General features: G+C 49.4%; 3 protein-coding genes across 3 annotated transcripts; 2 read left to right on the plus strand and 1 right to left on the minus strand.

Moving 5' to 3' along the window:
- The first annotated feature begins 1398 nt into the window (after nucleotides 1-1398).
- ARF5 (ARF GTPase 5) lies at nucleotides 1399-4415 on the plus strand. The gene is made up of 6 exons (XM_080664062.1): nucleotides 1399-1603; nucleotides 2141-2221; nucleotides 2548-2657; nucleotides 3117-3188; nucleotides 3697-3822; nucleotides 3923-4415. The coding sequence occupies exons 1-6, from the start codon at nucleotides 1537-1539 to the stop codon at nucleotides 4007-4009; spliced, it is 543 nt and encodes a 180-aa protein (XP_080520188.1). The 5' UTR covers nucleotides 1399-1536; the 3' UTR covers nucleotides 4010-4415.
- Nucleotides 4416-6209: 1794 nt separating this feature from the next.
- On the plus strand, nucleotides 6210-12147 carry FSCN3 (fascin actin-bundling protein 3; the record flags this gene model as incomplete). Its single annotated transcript, XM_080665084.1, has 6 exons — nucleotides 6210-6353; nucleotides 7381-8077; nucleotides 8413-8531; nucleotides 10900-11059; nucleotides 11456-11626; nucleotides 11942-12147. 6 exons carry the CDS (start codon nucleotides 6210-6212, stop codon nucleotides 12145-12147), a joined length of 1497 nt encoding a protein of 498 aa, XP_080521210.1.
- A 5145-nt stretch (nucleotides 12148-17292) lies between these two features.
- Nucleotides 17293-22028, minus strand: PAX4 (paired box 4; the record flags this gene model as incomplete). The annotated part of the gene is made up of 9 exons (XM_080665156.1): nucleotides 17293-17414; nucleotides 18741-18882; nucleotides 19156-19211; nucleotides 19642-19711; nucleotides 20046-20128; nucleotides 20353-20463; nucleotides 20990-21065; nucleotides 21352-21567; nucleotides 21864-22028. The coding sequence occupies 9 exons, from the start codon at nucleotides 22026-22028 to the stop codon at nucleotides 17293-17295; spliced, it is 1041 nt and encodes a 346-aa protein (XP_080521282.1).
- Between the last annotated feature and the right edge of the window lie 427 nt (nucleotides 22029-22455).

The following is a 22455-nucleotide window of genomic DNA, read 5'->3' on the forward strand; positions in this document are numbered from 1 at the left end:
AAGTGTTTGTAGAGGGCACCCTATAGCCAAAACGTCTTTCCCAAGTGCCAACAACTATATTCCAGAAGCTTCACAAGCGTTTTGCTATGTAGTCTTACAATAATTCTGCTCAGTGGGTATCATTAGCACTGTTTTACAGATAGGGAAACATGAAGCACAGAGAGGTTAAGTAGCATGCCCAAGGTCACACAGTAAGTTTAGGAATCCTATGCAGATCAATCCCACTCTCAACATATCAAATGCCATGCCAGATAATCACCATGGAGAGACAAGGTCCTGCCTTCAAGGAGCTCGCATCTAGTGAGGGACCAGGCCTGCAAATACAAGTCCAGCCATCATACCAGTGTGTATAAGTATATTTAACGTGAAATGGAAATTAGGAGGGAGGCCTATCTAGGGGAGGCAGAGAAGGCTGTCAAGGAAAATACTTTGGGATCTGAAGGATGAGTAGTGATTGCTCGTATAACTAGAGATGAGGGAAACAAGCATTCAGGCAGAGGAAAAAGATTGCAAGGACTCCTAGGGCTTCAGGGAGCCTGGCTCACCTGGAAAGCATTGAGAGTCATCTCAAGGCAGTAGTTTAGGGTGTGTGAAGGAGGTGGCAACAGATGGGGCTGGCGTATGGACCCAAATTAAGGCATTTAGATTTTGTCCTGGGTGATAATACACTAAATTTTAATTGCAAGAGTGGCATCATCAAGACTTGTATAACTGGGTGATGATACCAAGGGGCAGGAGACCTGTGAAGAGGCTAATTCAATCATGAGAAGAGATGGTAGTGAAATAGGGCAGTGACAACAGGGAGGAGAAGAAAGAGGTTAGTAACAGAGCTAAAGACGTAGAACTGATCTGATTGTTCACCACCAGTGTGTTATTATGCTGGGACTCTTACATGTACTCTTTGGCCTTGTAAAAGCCTTCTTAGGATTGCAAGTCTATGACTGAAGAGCAGTCATGCCCTCGTTCCAGGAGCTGAGGGGGCAAAAGGGAGGACTAAGACCTCAGCACGGAGCTTCCGCATCCTTGAGAGGGTGGTGCACACAGTCGATGCTGCTAGTTACTAGGAGCGAAACCGGAGCCCAGAGTGAGCTGAACGCTACAAACGAAAGCCCTGCGGCCGCCACGGATGATGGAGAAGGGGGCCACCGTGAAGAGGTGACGGCTTTCCTCGGCCCCGCTCGGATGCCGGTCCAGCAGCCGCAGATGTGACCGGCTCGCTAGAATCAGGTGGGGAAACCTGAGCCTTTCCTCCTTAAAGCTGGCGCGGGACGCAGCCAGGAGCGGAGACTCGGTCAGCTTCAGTTTCTGCTGGAGCCGGAGCCGCGGGGCGGGGCGGGGCGGGGCGGGGCGGGGCGCGGGGCGCGGGGCCGGCCCTGGCGGGGGCGGGGCTGCAGTGACGTAGGGCGGGCCGGGACGCGCGGAGGCGGTGGCGGCACCTCCTCCTCCTGCTGCTGCCGAGCCCCATCCCCCCGCGACCGGCCGGTTCCAGCCTGCACCCCCGTGTCCGTGCCCGTGCCCCCTCCCCCGGGCCCCGCCATGGGCCTCACCGTGTCCGCGCTCTTTTCTCGGATCTTCGGGAAGAAGCAGATGCGGATCCTCATGGGTGAGGCAGATCAAGCGCGCGGCCCGGACGGGAGCGCTGGCCCCCGCGCAGCCCTCCCGCCCCGGTCCCTCCAGCCAGCTCACCCGACCAGTGACCCTGAGTCACCCACTCCCTAACCCCCCGAGCCACTGCTCTAGGGGGGGGGTCGTGGTCTGCAGCGCCGACCCTGGGCCCTGAGACCGGGAGCTGCGGGCCTGGGTGGGGTGAAGCTCCCTCCGCCCCAGCCCGGCTGGAGAGAAGGGAGGATTCCGCCCTTGGAGACGACTTTTAAAAGGAGGGGGACTCTCCCCCCTATGACCTTACACCCCCAGTCCTCTCCCGTCCCTCCTCTCCGGCTTTGGGTTCAGGAGTTGGCGCTCACCACCCAGACTGCCCTCAAGGCCCGGAAGGTAGACAACAGCGCTCACCTGAAGGCGCTGGGCTCTCGGCCCCTCGCCCCATCACCATCACCATCAGCTGTCCTGGCCTTTCCCCTTCCCTGGTCTCTAGGGGGCTCCCTCGCTCCTATCTCTATCGCCATGCCCCTCTCCTTTGCAGTTGGCTTGGATGCAGCTGGCAAGACCACAATCCTGTACAAACTGAAGTTGGGGGAGATTGTCACCACCATTCCCACCATAGGTGAGTCTGGAGGCAATATTGGAGGAGCGGGAGCGCGGCTGACCTCCTCAGGGTCTACGCCCCACTCTGCATCCCAGTACTGGGAGCTGACACCAGATACAGCTACCTGAGAAGTGGGTCACAGTATCTTTACGTGTTGGATGGTGCCCAGGAGGGCTGGATGTGACCTAACCCTGCCCCATTTGTGGACTGCTGGTCTCTGGGCTTCTGATCCCTTGGGCCTTGATCATTGCCCTCTGGTTTTGTGTCCCTGCTGAATTCACCTAGTTTTAGTGAGTTCCTTCCTTTCAGGACTTTTTTCTCATGTTTTTTCCAATTATCTGCAGGCTTCAATGTGGAAACAGTGGAATACAAGAACATCTGTTTCACAGTCTGGGACGTGGGAGGCCAGGACAAGATTCGGCCTCTGTGGAGGCACTACTTTCAGAACACTCAGGTGGGGGCAGGGATGTCTCCCCAACCCCGGGGGTGGTGGTGTTAGGGTTAGGAAGACTGAGATGTCTAGTCTGGGCCCCAGGCCAGGTTAAAGCCCTGCTTCCTTTAAACCCCTCCGCCCCCCCCCCCCCTTTTGTAAGCTAGCTTCTCATCATCCTTCAGAATTGGCCTTAGTCTTCTGAGACTCAGACTCAGGGGTGTTCTGAGAAGCAGGGTTGGGGTCCAGGGTCCAGGCTGCCTGATTTAGCTCTCATCACCTCTCTCCCTGCTCCCACCTATGTCTTTTAACTAGATTGCTTGCCTGAGGGCAGAAGCTGTATCCTTTGCAGGGTGTCTCCACTTTGTGCCAGGACATCTGCAGAGCCTTAGTGGAAGTTTTTAGAGACAATTAAAGAGAGAAAGAGCCAGACTAAAGTGTGTTCTAGACGGGAGTGATTGCTCCACCTTCCTTTCTGCCCAGGGTCTCATCTTCGTGGTGGACAGTAATGACCGGGAGCGGGTCCAGGAGTCGGCTGATGAACTTCAGAAGATGGTGAGCGTCAGGGCCCTGGGACGGAGCCCCCGGTGTCAAGACAGATCTCTGTCGTGGTGTGAAATCAAGAAATGCCTCACGGGCCTTGAATGTGTGTTTCTCTTTGTGGACACAGACACAAGGAGACTCTCACCCTGTTTTGAATTGGGTCAGGTAACAAATAGAGGACATGAATTTTCACGTCTTCACATCTGTGTCTGAGAAGTTAGTGGGAAGAGGGGACTATGTGGTGGAGAGAAGTATCATCTTACGTCCTTGCTTTTCCATTTCGAAATTTTATTTTGATTAGGGCAATTACTCAAATTAGAAAAGGCTCTTTCTAGACTTAAGGCCAAGATGGCCTCCAGTGAATTACAACTCTGTGTCTTGTGTTCAGCAGTAGACTACACAATATTTTGTTTTTCCCACAAATATGCTGGGAGGAAAGGAGAGCTTCCCTACACAGCAGGGAAGAGGGAGCCTGGGGACCCCAAAGGACCCCAGATTCCACCCCCTTGGCCTCTCTCAGCTGCAGGAGGATGAGCTGCGGGATGCCGTGCTGCTGGTCTTTGCCAACAAGCAGGATATGCCCAACGCCATGCCTGTGAGCGAGCTGACCGACAAGCTGGGCCTGCAGCACTTGCGCAGTCGCACGGTGAGGGTCCTGCCTCTCCCAAGGGAGCCGCAGGCTGGGCAGAAGGTGAAGGCATCCCCCTTTTCTTCCCTGATACTAACCTCTTTCCTTCTCCCCACAGTGGTACGTCCAGGCCACCTGTGCCACCCAAGGTACAGGCCTATACGATGGGCTGGACTGGCTGTCCCATGAGCTGTCAAAGCGCTAACCAACCAGGGGCCGGCCCCTGCTGCCCGGAAGCCCCCGCGTGCATCCCCGGGATGACCAGACTCTCGGACTCCTCAGGCAGTGCCCTGCCCTCCTGCTCCTCCTCCCACAGACACCGGCCTCTGCTCCTGCCCCTCATGCCTGCATGTTCTCTCTGTTGTTGGAGCCTGGAGCCTTGCTCTCCAGGCACAGAGGGGTCCACTCTCCTCCCTGCTGGGACCTGTGGAAGGGGCTTCCAGGGCCGAGACCATTTCTTCCAGAGGAGGAGCAGGGACCTGGGTTTACTTTTGTTTGTTCCATTTTGGGCATACCCTTGGGGCCAGGTGGGGAGGGGAGGGGAGGGTTCCGGGTGGTGCTAAGATGTGGCACTGGATATTGAGTAATAAATTTGCTGTGGTTTGTACATGATGTTGTCTATAGCCTACTAGTAGGGGCTGGGTTATTGGATGCAACGAGACAATATGGGGGAGGTTCAAAGCAGCTAAGGCTGCAGGGCCAAACCCCCTCCCTCCAAGCACACACACATACATTGCTGCCTTCACCTAGCTCAGCTGCTCCCTCCTAATTGAGGCTGGAAGTACTGTAGGGGTTCCAGTGGAGGAAATCCTATTTCATCCCAATTCCAAGGGGCCTTTGCTGAGGGTAACAGGATCTAACTTCATGCTTCTGTAAACCACATAACTCTCATATCCTATCCATCTCCTAGCCAGCTGTAGTTCTTAATGATTACTATCACATTAAAATTTGAGGGGGAGGGAACATTCATTAAAAACAAGAGTCCTGCCCTGGCCAGTTTGGCTCAGTGGATGGAGCGTCGGCCTGCGGACTGAAGGGTCCTGGGTTCGATTCCGGTCAGGGGCGTGTGCCTTGGTTGCGGGCGCATCCCCGGTGGGGGGTGTGCAGGAGGCAGCTGATCGATGTTTCTCTCTCATTGATGTTTCTAGCTCTCTATCCCTCTCCCTTCCTCTCTGTAAAAAATCAATAAAATATACTTTAAAAAAAACAACACACACACACACAAAAAAAAAACCAACACAAAAAAACAAGAGTCCTGAGGTACACTGGAGAAAACATGAATATGCATCTTTAAAGTCACCCAGCCAATTCCGTGGTCTATTAGCCTTATTTTATGAAACATTGGTAGGGCCTGGGGATTACAGTTCTTTACTATGCACCACTGGGACTCTTCCTACCTGGGTAGACACCGCCCACCAATGGGGAATAGGAACCAGGGCTGTGGGCTATTCCCCAAGCGTGATTCACTCTGCCCATTTCCCTTTGCATCCCAGCAAAGCTTAAAACCTACCATCGCCACCATTTTATTTTATTTTATTTTTATTTCATTTCATTTTATTTTATTTGCTGTTCTCCCTTCTTTCATGTCAGTTTCTCCAGGTTGTGGGCTATTTTCTCCCGGAGGTAATGGCTAACAGAGACTCTGGGGGTCTGGGCTGGTATTAGAGGTAGCACCAATTGTCTGCGCAGCAGCAGTGCAGCTGGGGGTTTTGATGGGTGCTTGGGACTCTCCCCTCCTGGGCTATTCTCTTCCCCTGCTCCAGAGCCAGCCTTTCCTGATTAAAATGAGTCATTTGATCCGTGCTGGTTATCTATCTAGGGTATCCTCACCCTCCCAGAAAAGTACCTTCTGAGACATTTTAGCTTCATCCTCCCAAGGGCCATAAAAGTTAACAGATTTTTGCTTGGATATTATGAACTCCAAAAACACCTTAAGCCCAAAGGAGCCAGGTAGAACCCACTTTCTAGGAGAAAAAGGGTTGATTTTTTTCCTGTGATTAAAAAGAGAAACAGAAGTGAAGAAGAAGAGGGACTTACCTGAAGTCACAGGTGGTCACTAGCACAAGCTGAAATTCTGATTCTCAGTCTTAACACAGCCCACATCGGATCCTGGAGTGGCGTGGAGAGGCTAATGCCCGAGGCCTGGACCCACTTACTCTGGGTTATAGATTGATGCTGAGCCAGGGCCCTTTCCCCACTATGGTGGGATGAGGGGCAGCTCTCAGTCACAATGCGCCCGGGTCACAGAGGTGCTGAGCCCTAGTCAGCCTCTGCCTGGAAAGTTCCCTCTGGGAACGTCTTCCGGTGGGTACTTTGGGCCTGATTCCAGGCCCTATGGCCTGTGGAACCTCACCACTGGGGGGAAGGCTGGGCCGGAAGGAGTCATCAGCTGTGGTGCCGGCCCCATGGAGGAGGTGGAATGGATGCAAAGACGACCCAAGCCGGAAGACCTAAGGGTTGGGCTCATCAGCTGGGCAGGATCCTACCTCACTTATGAGCCATATAAGAATATGGTCACTACTACTGCAAAAGGTTTGGGCCGGAGACAGGTAACAGAGTAAACCTGTACTGGAACCATTTCCCCAGTGACTAAGCTCTCACGTGGGGGGAAGAGAGGGGAGCGGGGAGTGCACTCTACCTGATTACTTTCCTGGCCTCTGCCATTGCTAGCTCAAGACCCTTCTACCCCAGGCTCTTGCCCACAGGTCTCTATTGCTCCATCTCCCTGTCTCAAAACCTATTCCAGGAGGTGACGCTCAGTCCTGGCCTTGCTACTTGGTCTAGCTCTGTATGTCCCCTACCCTGCATTCCAGCACAGAGTGGTTGTGTCATCACAAAGAGGAGAGGTGGAGAGCCCAGGCTGGAAGGCAGAATTTTGGGGATCCAACAGTTAAATCAGTGGATACTGCAAGACTATGATTTTGTTCTGGTTGTAGTGTGGAAATGGGGTACTCGAAGCCCTAGGAGAGTTGGTTCTCATTTTAGAGAGAGATGTAGGCCCCTCTGGGATACTAAGATTGAAACAGTAGCGAGATCCTCTCGCTTATAACAGGGTTGATCGCACCTAAAGCAAACAATTGCATCTCAATTATCCGTGCTGCCTGACTCATCCCTGAGCCCAGGCCTGGCTGTAAGAGGTCTTGCTTTCTCCTGCCATGTTCGGGACGTGTCCTTTGGGGATGAAAGAGTTGGCTGACTGTGCTATTCAGGGGCAACAGTAAGGAAGAGAGAAGTAAGACTTAAACCAAAACATTTCTTTAAAAACTAGGTATTGAAGAAAGTGGTCAAGGAAGAGAGGGAGGTTTACCTCCCATTAGTTGGAGAAGGTGGGCATCCAGAACTTCTCTTGGGATCCTGGGGAGCCCTGTGGCTCTAGTGCTGGAGGTGTCCTGAGATCTTTTGATTACTGTTGGATGAGAGAGTAAAGAAACCAACATCCAGGAGACTGATGTGGAAGGGGAAGTTGGTTGGTCTTGAGGAAGGTTCTAGGGTGGTGCCAGAGATGATGGTTGTAGGACTCCTTGGTCTAGTCACTTGCAGTACTGATTTCCCTCTCCTCCCTCCCAATGCCTCCAGACCTGGGAGATTCTGGTCAGCAATGAGCATGACACACAGGCTGTGGTACGGCTAAGGAGCTTGCAGGGCCTCTACCTTCTGTGTGAGGCAGATGGCTCCCTGTGCTATGACCGGCCAAGGACGAGCCACCACGGATGCTTCCTACTCCGTTTCCACCGCAATGGCAAGTGGACCCTCCAGTGCATAATCAGTGGTCGTTATCTGGAGTCCGATGGCCACGATGTGTTCTGCAACTCCCGGGTCCTCTCAGCTTACCATATGTGGACGCCCCGGCCAGCCCTGCATGTCCACGTGATCCTCTACAGCCCCTTCAACCACCGCTATGCCAGGGCCGACCCTACTGTGGGTCGTGTCTGGGTGGACGCACCAGTTCCCTGCCTGGGGGAATGTGGGTTCCTGTTGCATTTCCAAGATGGATGCTACCACCTGGAGACATCTACACACTGTTTCTTGTCCCACTTAGACCGGCTGGTCTCCAAACCCTCATCACAGACCGCTTTTCACATGCAAGTGCGGCCTGGAGGACTCGTGGCACTGAGTGATGGAGAAGGGGGCATGTTGTATGCACAGGGCCCACGCCTGCTCCTGGGCCTGGGCTCCAATCCCCATAGGGGCGAGGAGTGGTTCATCCTACAACGTTGCCCCACCTGGGTCAGCCTCAGGGCAAAGACTCGGAAGTTCCTCTCTGTCGTCTATGGCAAGTGCTGGGTCTGATGCAGCCATGGGGGAAGGGAGGGCTAGCTGCTGAAAAGAGGAAAATGTGTTTGGGATCAGTGAGGAGTTTTGAACCTACTCATAAGGAATATCTAGGGGTCCCAAGATCTCTGTGCCATGGAGAAGGGCAATAAAGCAGGTGTGTGGGCTTTAGAGGAAAGGGTCCTGGGTCTTCTCCAGGCTTCTAGGGTCCAAAAGAAGGAGATGAAGGACAAGGAGGGAAAGCAGAGGGAACCCCAGTCATAAAGCATAGAGAAGGGGCTGAAACTGAAGATGAGACCAGACTTGGGCTTATTATGACATATTCTTCCTCTGCAGATGTTGAGGTATATGCTGCCTCTGAGCACTTAACCCCAATGTCGTTGTTCCAGTTTGAAAGTAACAATGACAGACCCATGCTGCAGCTTCGTTCAGCCAATGGTTGCTACCTAGCCCAGGTAAGACCTTGGCTTTCTGAGCAAGATAACCTTTAAGCCCTAAATACTCTCTCTAGACACACTTTTTCCTTCTTCAAGGCAGATGACCAGATGGTAAAGTGAACCATGGAGGCCCTTGTCAATAAACATTCATTTTCACCCAATGGGCCAATATTCATCCAATGAGGCCTCTTTTTTGTTGTTGTTAATCCTCACCCAAGGACATTTTTTTCATTGATTTTTTAAGAGAGAGTAGAAGAGAGGGGGAGAGAAAAAGAGAAAGAGAAACACCCATGTGAGAGAGATACATCAACTGGTTGCCTCCCGCATGAGCCCCAATGGGAGGTGGGATTCAAGCCTGCAACCGAGGTATGTATCCTTGACCAGAATCCAGCCCTCATCGACCCTTTAGTCCAAGGGCCAATGTTCTAACCACTTAGCCAAACCGGCTAGGGCCAATGGGGCCTTTTTTGAAAAAAAATCAATTTTATTTATCAACTCACATACAATAAAATGCACTCATTTTAAGTGTGCAATTCAATACATTTTGACAGATGTATACACCTATGCAACCATGCCACAACCATTTAACAAGTTAGAGACTATTTTCACCACCACAGAAATTCCCTCTTGCCCCTTTCCAATCAGTTCCATTCATCCTTGCTCTTCTCACTACCCCTGATATGTATTCTGCCACTGTGGATTACATTTAGATTTTCCTACTTCAGAATCCTATATAATGAAAGCCTAATATGCAAATCGACCAAATGGTGGAACTACCGGCGGAATGACCAGTCGCTATGACACACAATGACCACCAGAGGGCAGATGCTCAATGCAGGAACTGCCCCCAGCCCGCAGGCCCCAGGCCAGCCAAGGCAGGTGCCTGTGGGGAGCCCCCCGATCGCCCCGCCGGTCGCCCCACAGATTGGCCCTGATCGCTGGCCAGGGCTAGGGACCCTACCCATGCACAAATTTCGTGTACTGGGCCTCTAGTTTCATATAAATGGAATCATACCATATTACAGTACGTATGCTTCTTTCACTTAGCATACTGTGTTTAAATTTATTCATGATGTTGCATGTATCAGAAGTTGATTCCTTTCTATTGCTGAGTAGTATTTTACTACTCAAAAACACAAACAGCCCTGGCCAGTGTGGCTCAGTTGGTTGGGCATCATCCTGTACACAGAAAGGTTGCAGGTTCCAGTCAGGGCAGGGACCCAGGTTGTGGGCTCCATCCCAGGTAGAAAGTGTGCAGGAGGCGGCTGATAGATGTCCTGCATTGATGTTTCTTTCTCTCTCCCTCTTCCTTTATCTCTAAAAAAATAAATAAATAAACAAAAAAAAATCACAAACATAATTTGTTTACCCATTCACTTGTTAATAACTTGAGATGTTCCCAGTCTGGCTATTATGAATAAAGTTGCTATAAACATTCGTGTATAAGTCTTTTTGTGGGCCTATTTCTTCAGTTATCTTGGGCACATACCCAGCATTGTAACTACTGATAAAATGTGTGGTTAACTTTTTAAGAAAATGTGAAATAGATTTCTAAAGTGACTGTACCATTTTACATTCTCACCAGTCATACATAAAAATTCTAATTGTCCCATATCCTCCTCAACACTTGGTATTTTTTTTTTTTTAATTTTAGCCAACATAATGGGTGTGTAATGACATTTTATTATGGCTTTAATTTGCATTTCCCTTATAATTGATAATGTATGAGCATCTTTGCATGTACTTATTGAGCATTTGTATATTCTCTCTGTTCAAATTTTTTGCCCATTTGTTATTGGATTGTTTGTCTTATTATTGAATTATAAGGGTTCTCTATTATATGTTCTAAAGTCAAGTCCTTTGCCAAATATATGTAAATGTTTTCTCCCAATCTGTGGCTTGCTTTTTCATTTGCTTACCAGTGTCATTTGAGTAACAAGTTTTAACTTTAATGAAGTCCCGTTTCTACATTTTATAAATGATTAGTGCTTTTTTTTGGTCCGAAGAAATCATTGTCTACCCCAAAATTGCAAAGAATTTCTCCTTTGTTCTCTTTTTGATGTTTTATAATTTAGGTTTCACTTTTACATCTATGATCCATTTTGAAATTATTTTGGAGTCTGGGCCAAGGTTTATTTCTCTCCATATGGATATCCAGGTCCCTTTTTGATACTGGGGCTCTGGAATACAGCACAGCCTGGGCAAGTGAGAGGGCCAAGGTCACAACATGTTTTCCAAAAACAATATGCAAGTATAAAGCAAACCCTGGGAGAATGAAAAAGGCTAGTGGGTGGGGTGTAGGAAAGAAGGTTTAGGAATAAAAGTGATGGGAAGAAAGCTATTTTCATCCCTTGCGTTCCTTTTCTGTTCTCATTATAATCTCCAGAGGCGCCATAGGACAGTGCTGGCGAATGGGCACCCTCTGGAGTGTGACACCTTCTTCCATATGCACTGGAATTGTGGCAGGATCATCCTGCAGTCTCCCAGTGGACGCTTCTTGGGCATCGCACCCAACAGCCTGCTGATAGCCAATGCCACCATTCCAGGTGAGCTAAGCAGCCCTCCTGCCAGCTTATTCCAAGTCAGAGATGCTTTCTAGGGAGCTGGGACATATTGGAATGAGCACTGGAATAGGGGGTCAAAAGATTTGGGTCTGCATACTTGCTGAGTCTCTGAATTTTTGCCATCATTTGGGCAAACCACCTCTTTGAGCCGTTTTCAATGGAGGTGATATCCAATCTGCTTGCCTCACAGGGTTATCATGAGGGTTAGAGAGAGTCATGCATCTCAAAGGAAGGAAGAATATAAAAATTTCTAAGTGCTTTCACAAACATTTCACACTAGTACCTGGCACACAGTAGGTGTTCACTAAATGTTAAAATATTGACAATAGCCTTCTGCAAATAATGCCACCCAAATAATGCCTTCCTAATTTCTTTTAGGCCCAAATGAGGAATTTGGGATTCGATTAGCCAACCGCCCCTTCCTTGCATTGCGAGGTCGGTATGGGTATGTGGGCATCTCATCAGGACATGACCTCATGCAGTGCAACATGGACCAGCCCAACTGCATTCACCTGCTGCCCTGCCGCCAGGGCATCTACCATTTTCAGGGTGAGTAGCTCCTCACCCTCAGCTCACAGTCTAGCTCTGCCTTAACCCCAACTCAGACATCAGGGTCTGCCACTCAGGACTTGTTCATCACAAAGGGAAAACCAGAGTGTCTTTTAGTTTTCACACTTCTAGGCCTCCAAATGGGCTGGCAGAACAAAACCCAGCCCTCCTGCATTTCCATGGAGGGGTCTGCCAGCGCAGGCATGGCAGGGGAGCCAGGGGGGTGGCATCTGTCCTGGGAGCCCCCTCAGAGGCTGCACTGCTGGAGGACTCCCCTTCCGAATGGCCCACTGACCTGAGCTCTCCCCTCCCCAGCACAGGGTGGATCCTTCTGGTCAATAACATCCTTTGGCACCTTTCGCCCTTGGGGAAAGTTTGCCCTCAATTTCTGTATCGAGCTTCAGGGGAGCAACTTGCTCACAGTGCTGGCACCCAATGGCTTCTACATGCGATCCGACCGAAGCGGCACCCTGTTGGCAGACAGCGAGGACATTACCAAAGAGTGTATTTGGGAATTTTAGGTAAGGGACAGTGGGTAAGAACCTGGTGTAGGGGAGCAGGAACCGGGGGAGGGGGGTGGAGGTGCAGGAGGAGAAGGGAGGTGGAGGGGTGGCAGGTAAGAGTAAGACTAAAATGTACTATGGGCTGACTTCTGTCCTACAGCTGTATCAGCTCCAGACATGTGTGCCAAACCCGCGCCTCTCCTCTCAGGGATCCCAGTCCTGGACATCCTGGAGAGAGGAGAAATCAGGTCTAGGTTTTTCACTATTATAGCACTTGCAAGCAAGCCTGCAGGAGACAGAGTGAGGTATACCTGTGTATCTGTTTATCTTTATTAAGATGCAGAGTTTTCTCATTTTTTTCCAAAAAGACTGACTGAAGATATCCTTTCTACCCAGTGCACTTTCTATCCTTACTCCTGGATCTCTGGGGTACTGATGGATCCCAGATATTTATTTGCAGCCTTGACCCTTCTCCTGAACTCTAACCTCATCTCTAACTTCCTGATTGACAGTTGACTTGACTTCATCCTGCCATCCCTTCAAAATCAGCCTCCTCATCCTCCCCTCCCCATGGCCATCTAGGGCAGTGGTCGGCAAACTGCGGCTCACGAGCCATATGCGGCTCTTTGGCCCCTTGAGTGTGGCTCTTCCACAAAATACCACGTGCAGGCGCGCACATACAGTGCGACTGAAACTTCGTGGCCCATGCACAGAAGTCGGTTTTCGGCTCTCAAAAGAAATTTCAATCGTTGTACTGTTGATATTTGGCTCTGTTGACTAATGAGTTTGCCGACCACTGATCTAGGGCATTGCCATCCTCCCAGATGGCTCAGGCTCAAGACCTCAGCTCCATCTCTCCTTCCTCCCTTTTGTTCCCTTCACCAACCCCCCTGGAAATTATTGGCTTCTTCCTTAACAAGGCCTCTTTAGTGCTTGCTTCTTCTTAAAAAAAAAAAAAAAAAAAAAAAAAATCCTCACCTGAGGATATGCTTATTGATTTTAGAGAGGGGAGAAAAGGCGGGGGATGTGGGGGAGAGAATCAATTGGTTGCCTTCTGTATGTGTCCTGACCAGGAATTGAACCCACAGCCTCTTGGCATATAGGAAGATGCTCCAACCAACTGAGCCATACTGGTCAGGGGGACTTGCTCCTCCTTTAATTGCTACTACTACCAGGTGAGCTAAGCAGCCCTCCTGCCAGCTTATTCCAAGTCAGAGATGCTTTCAAGGGAGCTGGAACATGTTGGAATGAGCCCTGGAATGGGGGTCAGAAGATTTGGGTTGTATACTTGCTGAGTCACTGAATTGTTTTTTGTTTTTTTTTTGGTTTTTTTAAAATATATTTTATTGATTCTTTACAGAGAGGAAAGGAGAAGGATAGAGAGTCAGAAACATCAATGAGAGAGAAACATCAATCAGCTGCCTCCTGCACATTCCTGACTAGGGATGTGCCTGCAACCAAGGCACATGCCCTTGACCGGAATCGAACCCGGGACCCTTCAGTCCACAGGCTGACGCTCTATCCACTGAGCCAAACCGGTTAGGGCTGAATTGTTGTATCATTTGGCAAACCATATCTTTGAGGCTCAGTTTCCTTGTCTCCATTTTCAATGGAGGTGATATCCAATCTGCCTGCCTCACAGGGTTATCATGGGGGTTAAAGAGATTCACACATTTCAAAGGAAGGAAGATATTAACATTTCAAAAGCCTGCAATGTAACAAGGGCTCCATAGTAGCACTCGCCAGATCCAGCCCCACCTAATCTGTTCTCCACACCTAGTTCCCTTTCCTAAAATACTGCCTCCAGGCCATCATTCCCTGTTCACAGCTCTTGAGGACAAACACCTCACTGCTCTTAGACCTGTCCCTTCACAATCCACCTCTCTCGCCTGCCTTGGAAAGTGGTGATGTTGTAGTATGATACTTTGGTATCAAATAGATCTGAAACGAAGAGTTAATAAGGCTTGGTCTTTGGGGAAATTGCTTTAACACTTCTAGGCCTTGGTTTCCTTATCTGTAAAATGGGAATAACATCTAATTGATAGGGTGGCATGAAGGTTAAATGACAATATGAATCTAGGTATAGGACACCCCCCTCCCCCAATATGTGTTCTCTCCTTTCCTCCATTTTCTACCAGTTTTTTACACAAATTGTTTACTGGAAATGGTCAGACTGGAAAAAAATACAATGAAATCCTACTGGACTTGTTTTCTGATCTATTTCATGAAGGGGTTGGCTTGAACTAAATTTCTCAGGCTCCTTCCAGGCCTGACATTCTAGGAGACAGTGTATTGTAGCGGTTAAGAGCTCACTTCTGGACACAGAACTGGGTTGTAATTAGATTTTTATCAGTTAAACCTGTCTGAACTTGGACAAATAAATGTCATAAAGTCTGCTTCTCAAGAGTGAAATGGGAATATAGTATTTATCTCATGGGATTGTTGTGTTACATGAGATAATGATTGTATAATGCTTAGTTAACAGCCTGGCACCTAACACACTCTCACTTAGTAAATTTTACCTATTGACTGCAGTCTCTCTAAGAACTCTGATGGCCCTGACTGGTTTGGCTCAGTGGATAGAGTGTTGGTCTGTGGACTGAGAGGTCCCAGGTTCGATTCCAGGCAAGGGCATGTACCTTGGTTGCAGGCATATCCCCAGTAAGAGGTGTGCAGGAGGCAGCTGGTTGATGTTTCTAACTCTCTATTCTTATCCCTTCCTCTCTGTAAAAAATCAATAAAATATATTTTTTAAAAAAAGAACTCTGATGGCATTTCTACACCATTCATTTGATTAAAAAAATAATTTCTATTGCCTTTTTCTATAAATTAACTTTACGTGTCCGTGTGATCCCTCATCAAGAATGGGACAAATCACTTTACCCTCTCTCTTCCCACAGGATCTTACAGTTTTTTCCTAAAAGACAGAGATCAGCAAATGACTGACTGATGGTTTCTATTTCCTCTTCATTTCCCAGGTCAATGGGATGCCACCTACAGAAATCCAATTCCTCCAGGAGAAACTACTACACTAAACAGAACAGGAACCCCAGAGTCAAGATCCACGAGAAGAATATCTGTTACACAACTTTTCCTACCCAGTTTAGCAAAACATCTGTTTCTAGCAACAATACATCACAAAAGGCCACCCCCAAGACCCTGGTGTGCATCTTACTCAGTACAGAGTAGGGGTCTGGAGGAGGGGGTAGGTTGATACTGAAGCCCTACATCACTCCAAGTCCTAGCCAGAAGAGAGGAGATCAAATGAGACCTAGAAGATCAATGGATCTTCCATTGATCCTCCACATCCCCACCAGAAACACCAGGCTTTCCCCAGTGATACCATAAGGAGTCAGCCTTGCCCTGAAGGACTCAGATATGACTAAATGTCCGTTGGTTTAGAAAGAATGAAGGCTCATTAATCCTATGGGCACAGGATAATGGTGATAATAGCTTATGCCTATATAGCCCAGCCTCTCACCACCACCCCATCACCCCTGAAGTTAACCAATCATCCTATCTTGGTCCTTCGGTCCAGTCAGTTGGGCACAACAGGTACTCTCCCCATCACTGCCCAAGTTTTTCAGGAAGCTGGAGTAATTTGTCCAAGGTCCCATGACTGGGACCTCTGGCTCAATTCTTCAATTAGAGTGGACTCTAATGGCCACTACTCTTTCCATCAAAACAGAGCTTCCAAGGTGACTGTCATTCTTGCACTGTCCTCATAACTTTGATGTTTATCTACTTGCCATCTGCCCTATTCATGTTTTTATTGACATAGACTCAAGTATATTTATGTAGAAAGGATTATTTTAATCACTATCATAAAATGGAAGACCAGAATCACTTGCCATAAATAGAAAATGGTCCTAAAAGTAAATACAATGAAAATAAAGCGGTGTTATCAACCCTAGTTAGATTTTCCCCTTCCTTGCCCAAGGCTCAGAGCCTGAGGCTCCCTGTCCCTCTGTTAAAAAAATAAAAAAAGATTAGCAACTGTTACAGAGGCGCTAAAAAGTAGGACCAAAATGAAGACTTTCTCTTTGATGTAATCAGAATAGAAAGGGAATCATATTTTCATTTCTGACGCAATATTATTTTTTTAATAATTACTTATTGTTGAAAGTCTTACATATGTCCCCCTTTCCCCCTGATTCAATATTATTTAAAGCAGCATTCACACACCTCCTAAAATGTTTTCAGATACCAACAATGATGACTGACCCCCACTTTGGGAAAACTGCACTGTACCATAATGAGTGCTTGATTTTTTTAGTCCATTTAGAAGAACTGCTGAAACTGGAACATGAGAGATATTGCATTTTGGATTGAGGAAAATGACCTCAGGGTTTCTTTGTAAGTATGTTTCTCCTCAAGAGATATAAAAGAATTTTGTTAAAATTTTATCCAATAAATGAAGCTTGAGAACACTAGAGGCCGGGACACCTCCTTTCCTAGAGAACATGAAGAACAGGCCACAGATATGGAGTGGACACATTCTTCAGAGATAGCACCTTGGATGTCATTTAATGCAGAATCTCAGCATTCCATAAATACACTCATATGAGTGGGCATGCGTGTGCACAGGGACACATACACACATACTTTCTTATGCCCTGTTTCCCACAAGTGGCTATCCATTCTCCACTTGAATGTGCTCAGCCATGGGTCTCTTCTCCCATTGCTGATGTCAGTCCTGTCGCAGAAGTGAATGGCTTATTTTCAGATGGTGCTAGGCAGATTGTCAACCCACAAAGCCTCACCCATCTCCCTGGGCAGTCTGTCCAGCAGGCCCCCAGCTTGGGTGTATTGAAGGCAGGGCAGGGGCAGGCTCTGTTACCCTTGGAATTTCATGCTAGAGCTGTGCTGCCCCATAGAACTTCCTGTGCTGATGGAAACGTCTAATGTTCAATAGAGTAGCCTCAGGCCACATGTGACTATTGGGCATTTGATAGATGGCTGGTATGAATGAGGAGCTGAATTACTCACTGTATTTAATTTTAATAGCCACATGTGGATGGTGGCTACTTACTGAACAGCATAATTCTAGAGTGTTTGATGATAAAGAGATCTCTTGAAGGACAACTTCTGGACCAGTACCTAGAATAGCCAAATATGTCCCCAATCCCTCATCCTTTTGCATTGTCCTTCCATCCCTGCTCTTCAAAAGGTGAAGAATTTGGAGGCCATTTCCCATCCCAAAACCCTCTTCTTCACCCCCTTTTCCCCATATTTTTCTTTTTCCCTGCATTCCAAAGCTTCCCAGGAGGAGCCTAGAGATTTCTCTGCAGGGAACAAAATTGAGCAGATTGGGAACTTACTGCGAAGAAGCAGCAAGCAAACATACCCCAGGAGTATGAAGGGACAAGTAGAACGTGAAAAATGCCATTTCTATTGCTTGCTACCATGATATATATGTATAAAGATATATATATATACAGAGAGAGATAAGCCATTAAAGAATTAATGTCTTTTTTCGATTAAGGAATATTGAAAATTTTTCTCAGATGTGGTCATGGTTTTGTAGTTATATAAAATATTTCTTATTTTTTGGAGAGGCATGCTGGAGGACGTTAGGGGTGATGCGCTATGATGTACTATCAGTGTGTGTGTGTGTTTGTGTGAGTATATGTGTGGGTATATGAGCACTCAAATACCAAGATAGGTATATACATTCATACATATGTAGCTAGGTAGATAGCTAGATAGATACAAACTATATAATACATAGTTACATAAACCCATATATACATTAGCTAGATAGATGATACATACATGCACACATTCATAGATAGATTAGATAGGTAGACAGACAGGTGATAGATAGATGATAGATAGATAGGGCAAACTGTTTATAATTATTAAATGTAAGGGTGGGAGTATGAGTGCTCACGGGAAAAACATGAAGAACATAGGAAATACTGCTAAGTTAAAAAATGTTTTTATTATTGCCAAGTGGAGGTCTTTTGAGGCCACTAAGAGAAGTGGGTCAGCATGGCTTCTCCAGTCTCTCAAATCGGGTGGCAGGAACGAGGGGCAGGAGGGCAGGACCAGGCAAGGTCCACCAACGAGGAAGAGATGCAGGAAGGAGGAAGGAGCAATGGTGTGCTTGAGCAGGCCAGCCTTAGACCCTCTGCACCACTTCTCCTTTGCATTCTGGCCCTCCTCCCTCATTGCAGGCCTTGCAGTACTGGGGAGCCAAACCAGAGCAAGGCCTGAGGGGCACCAAGACTGACGGCGGCGGGAGCAGTGGAAGGAAAGGCAAGGATGGCCGGACAGTACTGAATGCAGGGGGCTGGGCTGTGGGGGGCAGGTAGCCTGTAGGGACAGAGAGAGGGTGAGCTTGGGATGATTGCTGCCACATACCCCTCAAAGTCACTGATGAGGAGAGGCACAGATGTTGGTCCTTTACCCTGGATAGAAACATTCAAATCCCAATCCCACCCCCTTTTCCTGCTATGGCTGTTGGTGGTACTATAGATTCAGGGGATACTAGTCTCCCCAACTTTGTGGGCCATGCAAGCAAGGAGAAAAGCTCTATGGAGTTTCCTTTGATGATCTTGACCAGAGATCCACACCCTGCACGAGTGAGGCATGGCCTGTATTCTTACCCCAGCAGGGCTTGAGACAGGCTTGGGGTGGGGTGTCACTCAGGCACCTGTCTGGTGCCGTCCCCCAGCACAGCTGATAGCAGGAGAGACCCAAGGATTCTGGGACAGGCAGGGCCACTGTGGTCACACTACCGAGGGACTGCTAGAAAAAAGCAAGAGAACGCCCTCAGCTGCCAGTGATGCCTTCTGTTTGGCAGGACTGGCACCCCAGGGCTGCCCGCCCCCAGAATGCATACTCTACAACTCCAGAAGGTGCCATTCATATAGGAGACTGTGAGGATGGCACTTTCTGGAAGTGTGCACTGTGGGGACCCCAGGAGAGTCATGAAATCTGGCACAGGCCTTCACTGGGAATGGGAGAGGCAGTGAGCCCTCCAGTCTTCCAAGTTCATAAACTCCCCTCTTTCTGAGATACCTGTGCAGAGACAATCCCTGGGGAAGCACTCGGTACAGTCAGTCCCTGAGAAGCACCTACAAAGTGAGGGTGGATCCACTCAGAGGGAGAAACCAGGGCCTAGGGAGGGGGGAATGGCAGTGAGAGGCAAGAAGGTTCTGGGAAAGGTAGCAACTTCTGACAGGGGTGAGAGAAGGTGGATGCTACAACCCTCAACTGGCAGGGCCTTGGGAGACTAGGGAAGAAGGATTAACTTCCAAGGATGGTAAACTGAGGACACTGCAGCCCTGAAGAGCAGGGACTGTCCAGCATCTAACACAGGGCCTAGTATATGTGAGGGCCAAGTAAATGTTAGGTGGATGGGTGGATGGATGGATGGATGGATGGAAGCAAGCAAGGCTGGGTAGGTGAGTAGAGGAAGGAAGGAAGGAAGGAAGGAAGGGAGGAAGGAAGGGAGGAAGGAAGGGTAGGTGAGTGAATGGATGGATGGATGGGCAGAGAAATTACCTGGAAGCTGCATTTCCCACTTGAGCTTCTCTTGTCGGCGCCATTTGGCTCTTCTGTTGGAAAACCAGACCTGAGAAAGGGCAGAAACGAAGTAGCTGGCTTGTTCTCCACCTCCTGGCACCTACTGCTCTCACCATCTGTTCCTGACCCACCTCAAAACACAGACCTTTCCTGAGACCTGACATCTTCCCTTCCTTCTCTGGCCTTTGCTCTGTCCCTTCTCAACTCAAAGGCTTGAAGTGGGGAAGGAGAGGAGAATAAGGAGGGTCTTATCTCTAATTTCTGCTCCAAACAATTTGTTTCCACCTTATTGCCCCCTTCTCCACCTCACCAGAACCCAAAGCCTTCCCAGAACAGACTCTATCCTTGTGGTTTGTGCACATTATGTGGCAGAGCTCACTCACCCTCACCGTGTCCTCGGGCAAAGAGGTAGAAGCAGCCAGCTTTCCACGGGCCGCTGAATCAGGATATTGCCCACGCTGGAACTCTGCAGAGATCGGGGCTCATCGCAAGGGCATGGGGAGAGGAGCAAGGCATGGGTCTCCCCCTCAGGCCCCACTCCCCACCTGCTATAATTCTAAAGGGCTCTTGTCCCCAAGATAGGACTACCACAGCCTCCACCTCTCAACCTTTGCCCACAGGCCTCAGGGACATTGCCTCCATATGTCACACTGAGTAACCTCTGACCCACTGTCCACCCCGGCCCAGCACCTTTCTCCAATGCCTCAGCTTGGCCTGGGGAGAAGATAGTCCGATTCCGGTGGGGACCCCGAGGAGCCTCAGAGCCACTATGGGGAGTGTGAGGAACTGGAGCCAAAACAGCTGAAAAGGGGAACAATGGCTGTGGTAGTTTGTGATGGTGATTCCTCTGGTCAGATGGGGTCCCCAAGGCCCTGGGGCTACGGACAGGAGCCAGCATGGGTATAAGAGCAGAGCTGCACTGGTGGGGCATTGACACTTGGAGGTCACTGCAGAGGCACTTGGTAGGAGGCATACTCAATGCCACAGTAGGGAGCATGCTTGGTGTTTGGGGGGAAACAGCAGCAAGGTTGGTCCAGGTTTGCATAACCCCACAGGTCATGAAAGGTGCTATTGAAAGCTGTGCATGGGGCAGAGGGAGGGTTAGAGGGCCCAGTCTTGCCTCTTCACCAGCAGATCCTGTGAACCTAAGGCTAGGGGACTTGGGTTCTGTTCCAGGACCTGCCAATACCTAGCTGGTGACCTTGGGGAAGTCATTTCCCTTCTCTGAGCCTCAATTTTCTTCTGCCAGGAGGGAATGAGACTGTAATGAACTGCAAACTGCTTAGGTTTGGTTCTGATCATCCCTGGGGGCAACGCAAAGACCCACCTGGTGATCTGAGCTGTGCCCAGGGCAGTCTCTGGTCCTCCTGTAGTGTCCGCAGGACTCGGTTGATGGAGGAGACCTGGAGGTGTCAGGGTGTTGAGGGGGGAGATGGTACACAGTCCCAGGCTTGCATCCTAAGGCTATTTCCCCAGTATCCTTTCTCTCCTCTGTCCCGGCCCACATAGTTCCTAAGGGCAGCCTTTTCTCTCCCCCATGGTTTCTTCTCACCTGTCTCACCCCTTTTCAGAAGAGAGTCCAGCAGCCCGGCTCACCAGCCTAGGATGGCCTCATTGCAAAATAAAAAGGGATCTTCTCCCCAGATAACCTGTTTGCCAGTCCCAGTGAGGGGAGAGGAAGGCACTTACACTGGGAGTCTTGTCCTGGGTGCAAAGACCTTCAGCACAGAGCTGGCGTTGGATCTCCCAGGCAAAGAGGGCCGGGCACTCACCCTTCAGCTGGGCAATTCGAGCCACCACAGGGGGTGTGGCCAGACGTGGCTTGCTACCACCAATTCCTTTGGGCTCCAAGACACCTGTACGGTAGTAACGCCCTAGGATCTTGCTCACACAGCCGTTAGATACCTGGGTCAGGTGAGAAGCAGGAACAGCTAAGGCATAATGGGCAGAAGGTGAAGTGTACCTGGGTCAGAGGAGGCTACAAGGCAAAGTGAAACCTATGGGACCAGGCCACAGAGTGGAGAGTCCAGCCTCATCTTTGGGAGCCTGAAGTTTCCCATCCCAGCCCCCAAGAGGATCTTCTAGGAAGTAACCCAGGTCCCAAAGGCCCTCAGTCTGTAATAGCTCCAGACTTGCCTTAAGGGGGACCCCTTCTCCCTGCGTCCTGTCCCCATCCCTGGGTGAAAGTTCTAGCCCACTACCTTAAGGCTCCGTGAGATGTCACAGGGCCGCATCCCACTGACTGCCAGCTGCACAATCTGCTGTCGGGTGTCCAGGGGCAGGGGCCGACCATTCACAAAGAGCCCCCCCAGCTGATTCACACTGCTGATCCCTGGGCATGAGAAGGAGGCATCCACAAACCACATTTCCCCTCTCTCCAGCCCACCCTGTGGCATGAAGGAACCTCCAGCCTGGCTTTCCATCATAGAGAAAGGCTTCCCCCAGGGGATTGCTCCCCTTCTGCTCCCAGGGTCCCACAAACATGCCCCTTTCTTGGGAGCTGGCTCATGGGTGAGACTTTGCTCTGCGACCCGCATGATCTAAGGGAAATAGGGTGGAGCAGGGAGGGAGTAACTGGACAAAGCTTCCCCTGAACACTGGCCAAGAGCAGATGAAACCACATGGGATGGAAGCAGACCCCGTAGATATCCCCTCCCTCCTCACACCACCCTGTTCTTCCCATTTCTCCCAGGCATTTTACCGTCCTGTGGCATGCTCCAGGCTGACCTCTTCACAGAAGGGCAGGAGCTGGGAAGCCTGGGGAGGGAAGTTCCTCCTGGGATCTCCTTCCTT

Source organism: Plecotus auritus (genome assembly GCF_963455305.1).
Source record: "Plecotus auritus genome assembly, chromosome: 4".
Taxonomy (NCBI): domain Eukaryota; kingdom Metazoa; phylum Chordata; class Mammalia; order Chiroptera; family Vespertilionidae; genus Plecotus; species Plecotus auritus.